The 12,847-nt window shown below is 37.5% G+C and overlaps 1 protein-coding gene across 18 annotated transcripts in view; it reads left to right on the forward strand.

The window, feature by feature from the left end:
- Window positions 1-11,626, forward strand: part of LOC138060863 (E3 ubiquitin-protein ligase NEDD4-like) — a 214,196-nt gene extending 202,570 nt beyond the window's left edge. For all 18 annotated transcript variants that reach the window (XM_068926753.1, XM_068926754.1, XM_068926755.1 and 15 more), the window contains 7 exons: window positions 2,121-2,194; window positions 4,919-4,979; window positions 5,372-5,431; window positions 5,835-5,942; window positions 6,943-7,039; window positions 7,654-7,726; window positions 10,142-11,626. In XM_068926753.1, the coding sequence (XP_068782854.1) occupies window positions 2,121-2,194; window positions 4,919-4,979; window positions 5,372-5,431; window positions 5,835-5,942; window positions 6,943-7,039; window positions 7,654-7,726; window positions 10,142-10,244 (576 nt within the window). In that variant the 3' untranslated portion in view covers window positions 10,245-11,626. The remainder of the gene's footprint in view (window positions 1-2,120; window positions 2,195-4,918; window positions 4,980-5,371; window positions 5,432-5,834; window positions 5,943-6,942; window positions 7,040-7,653; window positions 7,727-10,141) is intronic.
- Window positions 11,627-12,847: the final 1,221 nt, after the last annotated feature.

Genomic DNA, 12,847 nt, shown 5'->3' on the forward strand with positions numbered 1-12,847 from the left:
CGGGGACTGAGCTCATAGCAGAGTCTTCCTGTATCTCAGAGGGACGTGGCGGTTTTAGGTAGCTTTACAGCAGTAGTGATGAATGAATTTTTAGTTCTCTTGACTAACTCCTGTTTTAACTTATATATATAAGCTCACTGAGTCGCAAATCCCAATAGCAGTAAATACAATATTGTTTCCATCATACTTCTGGTGAAATGCAAAATTGGCACATGACAAATCTTAACCCCAAAAAGCCTGAAGAAGCCCGGTAGTGCAAGGGTAGGATCTGATGTAGTGAGCAGGAATCCATCTAACCAGAGGCATCTTGTCAGCCAGAATGCATATAAGAGGTTTCCCAGCAGTTCAGAAATTGTAGAATATGGCAAATACCGACTACTCATTACAGCACCAGTTGCTTCTGGAGGTGCCACTGGCCACAGTCCCCAGTGCTCTGGGAACTGCTAGAAGTCAAGAGATCTTGACTCACTGTTGACACTTCATTTGCCTTATCTGTTGCTAAAACTACTAAAACTGGATAGAAGTGCCCTTGGGAAAACTGTTTAAGAGATTGACCTGCTTCCACAAGGACGTGGGGACATAGGAGTGAGATATCTGCATTGCTGTTAGCGTCACTGTTTCTTTATACTTCATTTATTACCCAAATGTTTTGTGGCGTTAGAAAAAAAAATTAATGAAGCCTTTCTAGTTGTTACCCTTCCTTTCTTAATAACCAACAATGGGGTTTCGGTAGTTCTTACTCTTTAGTAGGAAGTTCTTATATACAAAACAAAATGCAGTAGATATTTTCAAGATGTACAGGATGGAGAGTGTTCTTCAAAAGTAGAAGTATCATCTTAATGGCTCTGAAATATTACTTGTCATTTCTTAAAAGCAACATATCTTCCAGTGGGCAGAAAGAAACAAGAGCCAAAAATCCTTCTGCCATCTGTGTGCGCCATGATGTCTGTAATCTTAATATCTTTATCCTGTTTAATCTTGAAAGTAGAGCAGCCCTTTTACTGCTTAGTTCTGGACTGTCTTCTCTGATCTTTGTGGAACTACAAAACTAGAAATGTTTCAGAGGCGTGCAGCTTCCACGTTAATAGCTTTCTGTTAATAGTATAGTCCTTTATTTTTTTCCACATGATAATATGCATACTTATCCAAATAGACTTACTATTCTGTTTTTCTGTTTATTGACGCATTCAGTGTTAAGCCAGTCCTGGAAAGAGCTTTCCAACCTTCTTCTTTCACAGCTCTATTTTTTAGTAAATGAGTTTACTATCTTACCCTTCCCCAGCCAGAACATCTGATTTAATCATGCTGAGATTAGTAATGGCTCAAAAAAGGCTGTGCTGGATTTGGGTGCGTAGGCACGTCTCGGTTACTGCTAGCAGCACCGTGCTTTCGAACTGATGGTGCAAGCTGAACGGAACAGAGCAACGACGTAAAAACAGTGAAACAGTGGATTTTCCTCCTCTGCTACCCAAGTGAACAACTGTCCCAACTACGCGTTCTGTAGGAAAAGGGAATGAAACCTTGTGCCTGCGCTATGTGTTAACCCCAGGATCTGCATTCAGATGCTGCTGCTGTGGAGCATATTGTTTGGTAGCTCTTTTGTATGTGCACAAAAATAGCTACCAACTTTTGTGGTTGCCATGGCTTTCATGGTACCCACCCAGCATTAATTCTGTTCAATTCTTGCTGATGAATTGCTTTATTCAGAAATCAATGTCTTGTTTGCCCTACGGTACGTTCTTGTGAAGTGTAATAAATGTGGTCACCATAGAACGTAAGATTGAAAAGAACAATCTGTAAAGATTTTTCAATCTTATAATCTATGGTTTCGGTCCTTATTAAAATGGAATATGTATTTTCATTACCCAAGTGAACCTGCTGTTCAGGGCTACAAGTTTGCTATTGAGTGGTTTGTTTGTCTGTTCGCTAGCTAATGAATATGAGAGAGTGTTCTTACTTAATGACGTTATCTTTAAATGTGGAATATCTTGATGTCCCTAGCCCTTATGGCGTAATAATATTATGATACTGCTCTTAAAACACTGCTCAAGAGTAGTGGATTTCATGAGAAATAGGTCTGAAATAATGTCATATGTTTTGTTTTTTCTTTTGAAATACAGACGTATCAAGTTGACTTGAAGCCAAATGGGTCAGAAATCATGGTAACAAATGAAAACAAAAGGGAATACATTGAGTACGTATATATTTATGGAATTTATCCAGAGCGTAACAAAGCACAGTAGTGTTTGTCTTGGAATGTAAACTGCCGCAGTTACTGCAGCGGTGCAGCCCAACAGATCATCAGTGAAAAGAAAAGCCTTTTATTAACATAGTTTGTTTACATACTAACGCTTAGCAAGTTTGAATGTTAACATTAATTGTTCTGCAAATTACACTAATGGAGGTAGAGCATGACGTAATATGAAACACACAGTATTTTCTTGATGATCAAGATTTTCTTGATTTTCATGAGGAGCATTCAAGAATGGGTGGGATTGCTCTCAATGAATTACTCACTCTGGGCTCCCTTTAGAGTTGATGAAAAAAAAATGGCACATCTTGGATGCAATAATTATAAGGTTAAACTAGGCATATGAATTTCACCGGATTTCATGCCTGTTACTGTCTGTTGACTAAGCGCCATGGGCAGCTAGCTCTGCTTTGTAAACCTGCAGTGTAGTGATGAATTTCCACCATGGGATTTGCAGTTTTTCATGACGGACTGTAGGGTCACAGAATACAAATCGAGTCCAGATCTGAACACTAAACTGGCTAAAGAGAAAGGAATGGAAATAGGATAGCAAACAATTTATCAAGTTAACATTTGCTTGCTGTTTTCGTCCACGTTCAAGGGCGGGCTCAGGAGATCTGTACGTGTTTAAGTATTTTCCTCCTAAGAGGAAAACTCTGTACTGGTTTGCTGATGTCATTGGCAGTGTTGTATTACAGCGACCTGACTGTAATGGGGGAACAATAACAATTTTCTGCTTTTATGAATTCTTTTTCACTATTGCTTTGATGGTGTGGAATATGTTTATGCTGTCAACGCTTCAGTTCTCCAGGCATGTCAGTTGTGCTTTCAGATGCAAAATATCAGACTTCATAACCTTTTTTTTTTTTTTTTTTTAAAACCTCTGTCATCTCAATACACTGCCGTAAAGAAAAGCTCCTTGAAAATGTGCAGTTCAAGATGCATAACTGAATTAGGCATACATCTAGATATTTCTTGCATGGCTAGCCTTAATATTGTTTTATATCTTTAAAATCAACAGTTTTGTTTGCTTTCTCTCATTTGGAAATGGCATATGTAAATCAAAGTCCTTCATATAATTTTTCCCTGGAATTCCCTTATGATAGCACTATTCAACTATACTAATTGGTATGCTAAAAAAAAAAAAAAAGTCACAAGTATAAACTTATTTTTGCTTCTTTGTCTTCACAAACACCTAAATGGTGCATTCTCGCGCCTGTGTAGTGCTCATGTGGTATAGTGTGTGAGAAAATCTCATATTTCATTTCCTTTTTTTATTAATATATAATATTTTTTTCAGGAAAGAATGAAAACATAAACTGACTAAATAGCTCCTAATTAAAAATCTATTTCAAATTATTTCTAAGTATTGTGAGTAACCTTCAAATGAACACTATCCAATGTTGTCATGCTGTTTTTGAAAATTCCAGTTTACATATACATTGTCCAACGTAAGAACAAAAATAGAATAAATTAATTGAGCAGTTTGTTTTCTCTGAAATCCCCTACATAGTCAGGAAACATGCTTCCCCAAAGGTGACCCAAAGCTCCTAAGTTAAGATGAGCCCAAAGCTGCTTGCTAGAGTGGCCATCGTCCCATCGTCTTTCTCTGCTGGGTTCACAGACCACATCCGTGATTTTGGTACCTAGTGCCACTCTCAGAAATTGTCCGAATTTAAACAGGCTATTTGTGTTTAATTTTAAGCTTCCTCAGTTTTTCTGCCTACCAGAGTATAAAATATTCAATTCAGCAAATATTTGCTGGCCTTTTTAATAAGTACCTCCTCAAAGTGATGAGCAAACATTATAACTGTAATAGTCATGCAAATTAGGCATGCAACTTGCTTGAGTAGGAAAGTAATTGGATTTCTAAAGCACTAACCTGTAAGGTATTTATGCAGTAGGTAATTATGCACTGAAACACAAGCAGTTTCTGTTGATACTGCAGTTTTTATTCATCTGTCTATCTAGCTTTTTATTGACAGACTGTTAAATCTAATTCTAACTGTCCTCAAATTTTGCAGACTTTATTGGGCATTGTTAGTTACCCAGAGCTTTGGAGGAATAAAATGTCTAGTTATTTAGATAACGAATATTAAGAGTAAATACAACGTCCGGGGTCTAAATTACAGCCTTACTTAGAAAAAAATAAAACATAGTCAAGAATTTCTAGGCCATTTGAGTCTACAAGCAAGCCATTTTACCATGTTCATCTTTGAATTAATATCCAGAGGAACCAAAAGATTAATGGCATGTCCTCTGCTAGCGTTGCATCAAAAGTTTTTAGTGATAAAGAAAGGTCATATCTAAAAAAAAAAAAATTGATATATATGGGCAGAGTTTTAATGTCACATGCTAAAGTGAAAATATTCATTGCTAATCTTCTTTATACTAGTCAGTAGTTTTTTTTTTTTAACAATTTGAAAAGTCACAAAAGATAAATGTGAGCAATTAATAACAGGCTGTTTATTTGCATGTCTTTCATAGACAGGGAAACTTCCGCAGGAATTTGAGAGATTTTTCCCTTCCCAAGTCCTGTTTCCTTACAGCAGAGTATAGTGGGAGCTAACTGAAGCTGTAAATGAGAAACTGAAAATATTGGGGTAGCTAAAATCTCTAAACACTTTGTTTTCAGTCTTCTGATGAATGTTTGTTTCTCTACTGTAGCCTCGTCATCCAGTGGAGGTTTGTAAATAGAGTTCAAAAACAAATGAATGCTTTTCTGGAGGTAAGGTTCTTTTAGTTGCTGTGTTTCACCCCAAAAATCTTTTAAGTTTATGGATGTTTATTGAGAGTCCAGAGTAAATGTTTTTTTATGCAGACTTTTTATACATCAGTGTCTGGATTGAGGGAGTGGGGAGCTTTGCAGGGCTGCACGAGCTCTAGAACGCTTCATATTTTATGGCTTCATATTTTTCCCTTCATAAGGTCTTTTCTCTTTCAAGTTTATATTACTTGAACTTGAAATCATTTAGCGACTAATTTTTAAATTAGAGATTCATAATACTTTCACAACTGTATATTTCATTTACTTCCCTTCCCTGAAGTCAAAGATCTTGCTAAATAAAAACTTAGTTGTACATGGTATGAGAATTTTAACTTCACTTTGCTTTCTTTTAGGGATTCACAGAGCTTCTCCCTATTGATCTGATAAAAATTTTTGATGAAAATGAGCTAGAGGTGAGTACATTTTAACTGACGTCTAGAGACAATTGCATTATATTCTGGATTCACTAAATTACAAGTTTGTTGGTAGCAAAGGTGCTTTCTTATGGTGGGAAATGAGGATTTTTTTCCCTCTAATGAATCAATTTAATTAAAAAAAAAAGCACAAAAATATTAATTATTCAGTGAGGCAGTTGAGTATGTGAAAAATTGCATGCTGAATTAAAGCCATTATGCCTGCATTGGCCTTATGTGTTTTGAGCAAAATGCTACAGAGAAGCCCAACTCTCCTTTATATTCGTAGCGCGTAGCTGTTGAAAAGGGCGGACGAGAGGGAGAGGTTACCAGGTTTTTTTGTTAGCGCGCGCAGGATAGCACCACCTTCAGTTAACACCCTAACAATTACTTCCCCGTATAGTTGCTGATGTGTGGCCTTGGAGATGTTGATGTTAACGACTGGAGACAGCACACTATCTACAAGAACGGTTACTGTCCAAACCATCCTGTTATCCAGTGGTTCTGGAAGGTAATACTGTTTACTGCATTTGACTTCCCTGTATTTCGGAAAGTCAGAGGTACCTTGCTGTGTTGCGGGGTCTGTTATGAAATCTGTCTGCTGTCTTCACGAGACCTGCTGAAGAGTACGTTTTTGTATGCAGGAAATGACAACCGTGGCACTCATGAGAAGCTGTACTAGAAATAGACCCAAGCTATGAAGTCTGGATCTTTGGTTTTATCTAAAGCGTCTTGAAATATTTGTGAAGTAAAATATTTTTCTGAGAAGCACATGTTCACAAAAAAACTACTAAAATATTTTTTCACGTAACGGCAATAGGTTTTTACTTTTCAAAGGGGTGGCTGTTTTTCTTAAAATTACGGGAATTTTGTAGCTTTGTACATACATTCAAAGTTCATTTCTGGGTTTCTTACATCATTTTCATGACCATGTATGGTATAAATGAAGAATATGTACTTGTACTAACAGTCACCACACTACAATGATATGAAGTTTCACTAGTCTGAGTGGTGAGATGGTCCCAAAAGTTTTGACTCCGAGGTCCTCCTATAGTGTAACAGCAGTCTGGGGTTTTTTTTGAATCTTTGGATTTGCTTTTGTCTGATCTTCAAGGTATTTCTGTCTTCTGTGTTTCTCTACTCTCTCTGTCAGAGAATAAATTTATAAATCTAATGCATCCGTTGTGCACCAAAACGCTTGGCAGGTAAGGGTTACAGATTGCCCAAAGGAAAGGCACCTCACAGAGGCGCAGCCGGTTCGTAGCACCAGCTGCTGCCAGGGCAGTGTCTCTTTCTTTGTTTTGGCACACTGGCAGTTAGAAAAGGATGCTCCTTATTTAACCGTAGAAAACTTGGCATGCTACCCATGTGACAGCTTTCAAAGTCACATGTCTAAGTTTTGCACAAATAAATTTACTCAGTTGTTTCTTTTTTTTTTTTTTTTTTTTTTAAACAATGGCATCTACAGCTACATTAGTGTACAGGCAGTGACTGTGTGTGTTTGTCAATAGGCTGTTTTACTGATGGATGCTGAAAAACGGATTCGATTACTGCAGTTTGTTACTGGGACGTCACGCGTGCCTATGAATGGATTTGCTGAACTGTACGGTGAGCTGCTTTCCATTGCCCACAGATTACATTCAGTTCTAGAGTGGCTGCAGGAACTTATTCACAGCACGTCAAGGAGAAAACCTGGGCACTGCTGGAATACAGTAATAGCCAACCTTTGACCCCACCGTAAGATTTCTCCTTCCTGATGCTGTGAACAGTGGAGATTTTGGGGGGACACCTGAAGAGGGAGTAAAGCTTTGTATGCCACAGCTATTTTCCTTGCCCAGGAATGGATCAGCTTCCACTCAGCAAATTTTGACTGTCAACAGGAATAATGTTGATGGCATTTGAGGGAGAGGAGGTTGTGTTTTTATCCAGGCAAATTAATTTTTCAGTGTTCATGTGTGAGCTTACTTCTTTGGAATTTTACAGCCGCTCTGTACAAAGGGAGCTCAACAAACTTAACTAACTAAACTAGACGTGGAAATAAATAACAGTATTTCTGTGTGCTTCAATGTAGTTTTGACTTCAGAGAGTTTGTACCAGCTAATTTGCGCCAGCTGAAAATCTAACCTATAATTTGTGCAAACATTCACTTTAGAAAATAACATTTAGGTAGTCTCTGTAGTATCTAGTAATTTAAATTTCATATGTTTTTCATTTTCAACCAGGTTCAAACGGTCCTCAGCTGTTTACAATAGAGCAATGGGGAAGTCCTGATAAACTGCCCAGAGCTCACACATGGTAAGTCATAAAGGCATAAAACTAGTGCCTTTCTGCATTGTTACGCTGCCAAGAAAGGGGAGAGACTGATAACTAGCCTTATCTAACATATTCTAGCTCCAGATCATACAGCATTGCATAAAATTGGATAGTCTCAAAACTGCACATACCTATCTATATATTTATATATATGTATATATATAGAATCCCAAGTTCTAAATGGAAAGAAAAGTTAGTGTTTATATGCTCACACACAGTTGCCAGAATGTAACATGCAGAACTCCAGGAACTAGCAAGGCTCAATTTCAGTATGTTGCCATTGCTTCTTACAGTTTCTAAAAGACACTTGGTTTAGCCTTCACATCAACACATAAAAAGCTATGTTATAAAGTAAGTATGTATAGACTTCTACAATAAATGCAGGTAAATCAACTCAAATTATATTCATTCCAGCTTACTTTTCTCATAAAAGACTTTTTAATTCTATTTTATTGTGTTCCAAGTAGCCTGTAAATTTGGGACTTTTACTCTGGTGACTGCTGCTGCCGTAAGATGTATTTTAGAGAGAAGCAGTAGCTTCTCCCCACTTCATTGTACCCTGTGTTCCAAACAAATGCTACCCATATGTAGCAAATATTAATTCACTATCAAATTTGAAGACATACAGTAGTCTGCAAATTGCCTTAAACACTTGCCAGTTAAACTGACTTTCTGATGAAATTGAAGTATTTTTAATCCCTTCTGCTAGAAGACTTTTCTCTGTATCAAATATATAAGAATTCATTCATGCAAGGTACTCGTAACAGTCTAAATTAAAGCACACGAAGCAAAGCACAGAAGTGTATTGTGTGCTGAAATGTTTTACTGAACGTAGGTGTAGGATCCTCACCTCCTCCTGAGATAAAGCCCAAGATCTTACGGATTGTCTTAACTTGTGCCCCACTGGCTGAGCATCCTGTTTATGTCCACCGCAAAAATATTTTATGGTTTTCCAGTGTCTTTCATGTTAGGAAGACTTTATACATCTCCCACAACCTTCTGGGAAGCTGACAAGCAAACATTACAGATAAGGATACATTGTCACAGAGAAGTACAATGATTCACTGGTGATGCTGCAAATTAGTGGCAGAGGCAGGATGGGAACAGTTAGGAGTTTTGTGGTTCCTGTCAAAACTGGGATTGGGGAAAAGTAGCAGGAGGAATTATACATCTTCTTCCTCTTGAATTATTTTTATATTTTCTGTTTTGTCACTCCAAAGGCTTTGAAAAATACAGGATAGGGCATAAGTTGTCCGAGAGACCAATAAGAAGGGAACGGTATACATTTAAGGAGCGTGTTGGAAGAAACAATGCTGCCTCGCGTTGTCGAATTAAAACTATTCGTTGCTTGCTTTCATATGTCTTAGAAATTTATCACCTCTTCATCCTTCCTTCTGGAGATCTGACAAATTGAGGGATATCCACAAGTTGGAAAAGCCAATTGTACAAATAGGGGTTGATAAACTTTTTTTGGCGGGGGGGGGGGTTGCTGTGCTTCAGATAACACTTCTCTGATCTGAACCACTCTGCAGGCATTTTACTCTCATCATGTTCCCTTTCTCATTTTCAGTGATTTTTTTTCCTCCTCCTGGTAAGTGGGTTTGGTGAACTCTGAAAAGCCTGACTGACCAAAGCACAGCCATAGGAAGCCATGTGGCATAAAGGCCCCAATGTGTTGGATAATTCACTAAAACTATGAGATTAGAGCCTAACCGGCTTAATTTAATCCTTATTTATAGAATTTGCAAATGTTGAAAGCATTTACTACAAATTTTTGTTGCATCTCAAGAGTATGGCTTTTTTTTTTTAAGATAAAAAATTGTGCTGTATAAGAAAATTATTATTTAGAACATTAGTACAGAATGGTCGTCTTTCCATAAAAATCACCATTCTGTAGACTAAAAACTTTTATTAAGGAAAAAAACCGAAAAAAGTTCCAAAACCAACCCACCCTCTTCACTTTTCAGTTACTCTTTACATTTTACAGGACCTATTCTTTTTCTCCTCCAGAGGGTAGAAAGTTTATCCTGTAAATTCAGAACATCTCTGCTGAGTCTTTGAAAACATTTCAGCTTTGTCAGAAGGCTGATTTCCTATCACCTGAATATGCTTTTTCTTTTTTTTTTTTCTTTTTTCCTTTTCTAAGCAGGTTTTAACAGATTCCCACATTCAGCACTGAAAAGAAAGAAGGAAGATGGTTATTTTTGAAAACCGATTTTGGAAACGCAAGCACTTAGCTAGGTTGGCAAAGGGCACTATGGGAGATTGTCCCCATGTGCGCAATAAGATATATCCTTTATTAAGGCCTCCAAATTATATTTAATCTTTTCAATTTCTTTAACATTTTCTTTAACATGTTTTCAATTATTAAATTATTCTTTTCCTTCTAAATTTCAGCTTTAATCGCCTAGACTTACCTCTTTATGAATCTTTTGAAGATTTACGAGAGAAGCTACTTATGGCAGTTGAAAATGCTCAAGGATTTGAAGGAGTGGATTAAAGCAGCTACTTTTTTTCCCCCCCTTCAAGCAAGTTCTGCTTGCACTTTTGCATTTGCCTAATGGACTCTGAGTGACTATGGCAGAACAGTTGCACAATGTTGGTTCATGGAGCAAACACTTCTACAGTGCAGTTGCCTAAATTCAGAAGTTTGAACTGTAATCTGTGGATTGTTTTTCCTGACGTTTCCACAGCAAATTACCAACTGGTTAACGTGTACTCTGATTACATTTCAGCAAGACTTGTTCTATTTATGTTGTGCCTCTGTAGGCAAAGCCCTTAATAAATATTTTACATAATTTCTAATGACAATGAATGGAATTAATCATTTTACAGGTATAGTATTACAACTCATGTTTACTTTTTAATTGATTTAGACATTTTCAGATTTTATTTCATTACAATTAAATCTCATATACTTGGAAAAATGAGCATTTTTCTTATCTTAATTTCATACCAGACTTGATGCCAGTGTCATTTATTCAAAGCGCATTTTGAGCCTCGTGTTCCCAAACCATTAAAGAAAATAGGAGAAAGCTATGTTGGAACTTTTCTGTTCGTGGGCTGTATCAAGAGCAACTCTTAAAAACCTTTTCACCGAGCACATAAATATTTTTCTGTATCCAGAAGAAGTAAGGATTGGACGTTGCTTTTTTTTGTATAGATCAATAGAATAGTTAAAAGTCAAGAGAGAATCATAACATAGCATGCCAGATCTCATGTTCAATAAAGAAATTGCCTCATTATTCCTTGGTAATATTTACATGTACTATAAAACAGTTTGGGGTAGGGTTGGCATTAATCATTTTAGGAAAATATGCGTAACCCTGTCATTTTCTTTGTACAGTGATTCTTTTATTATCCTTTCCTCTTTACTGTTTGCAATGGAGGCATTTTGAATGAAACCTGACACTGCGTGATTTGGCACTATGGAAAACAGAGCTGTTTTTGTCTCCTATTTGTATGCATTTGCTCATGATAACTAAATAACAATATTTTTTGTTTGTTTCTAACTGCACCAACTCTAAAGGCACTTTATGTAACACATGGAAGTCATATCTGTTTTTTATCATAAACATTAATGTGATTATATTCCTTCTCACTGCACATGTCTTTCTGGTGCAATATCTAGCAATTGTGAATTTGGCTGCTGCTGATGTATAAAAGAAAAAAAAAAAAAAAAAAAACCAGATGTAGAGCTGAGCCTGCAGACATGTTCTCACCAGTTGGTTTTGTGATTTATTTTTTACTTAATCACAAAGGTTTAGTTAATATACACTGCTATCTAATCAGTTTTGTTACCTATGACATGTTGCATGCTTAAACTATGATGTCTGAGTTGCATCTGTTGTGTGATGGATTAAAAGTGAGATTTGCATTTGACCTACTGACGTTAACTGGTTACCGTACTACCAGGAGGAGGTCTGAGGGTTCGGCTTTAGCAATTTGGGTATGGTCAGTTTTGTCAGTTTTGCCCCCATACTTTCGACGTGTAGGGTTTTTAACCCCCTAAGAATCCATTTAGCGCTTACCAAGCAAGATACCACATGCCAAATTTCACCTCGTTGCCAACAGCTTCGCTAGCCTGTGCCTGGCCCCGGTACCCACTGGCAAGTACAGTGAGCTGATGCTGATGCTTTCTGCACTACTTGAGGGCAGAAACTTTAACATGTAACTACTTTAGCTACAAAGGCCACTGGAAGAAGACTTAGTGCTAGCAAACGTACGTGTGTGTGTTAGCAAAAAAAAAAACCTCTGAAGAGCCAATAGGTACCTGGAGAAGTTCTTTTTTTTTAAATTTGAACACAAGGCCAGATTCATTTTTTTATGAAATATATTTTTCTGACATTCCTTTCTGACATTTTGCATTTGGTGAGCAGAAACGCTTGAACATGAGGAAGAAGGGCAGTGCGCCCTGAGCAGTGCAGCTGGGGAGACACCGTGCTGATGACCAGCCTGACGGGAAGCAGTGTGAGGGAAGGGGAGAGGACAAGGCAAACCCAATGATTTGCAGTGTCTTTCCGTGTTTAGCATTGCTAGTTACAACATGGACTCCCTCTACAGAAATTTCATATTCCAGAATCTGGGTTTTTTGTTTTTTTTTTTTCCTTTCTAAATCTCTCTATCATCTGAAGGATTGGGGGTTATGTTCGTGTCCGTTGCCATGTAGCAGAACCTGAAGAACTGCTGAGATGTTTTGCTATGGACTTGAAGTGTAATCTCAGGTATCAATGGAGGATGTGCTCTTGCAGTAGTTAAGCTGGGGTGGAAGCAGAGGTTGGGTTGTGTTTTGACGCTGATACTCCTCTTGTTAATGATCTTATTTTAGTCCCTTCCCTTCCCCCATCCTCAAAGTCTAAAACAGGGTTTACTAATACTGACCTACATCAAAGTCCTTTCAGGCACTGTGTGCTGATAGTTATCAAGAATTACATGGTGACATCAGACTAGAAAGGGCTTTTTTGTTGTTGTTGGGGGTCACTTTTGTTTGTGGATTTCTGTAGAAAATTTAGCGTGAATTAGCTTAACATCTTTCCAGGTGCACTTACCTGCACAAACCGGCAGGCGCTCCAGAAGAACTCACTGGGAATCACGCTAGTGTAT

This window comes from Struthio camelus, chromosome Z, assembly GCF_040807025.1.
Source record: "Struthio camelus isolate bStrCam1 chromosome Z, bStrCam1.hap1, whole genome shotgun sequence".
Classification (NCBI taxonomy): Eukaryota; Metazoa; Chordata; class Aves; order Struthioniformes; family Struthionidae; genus Struthio; species Struthio camelus.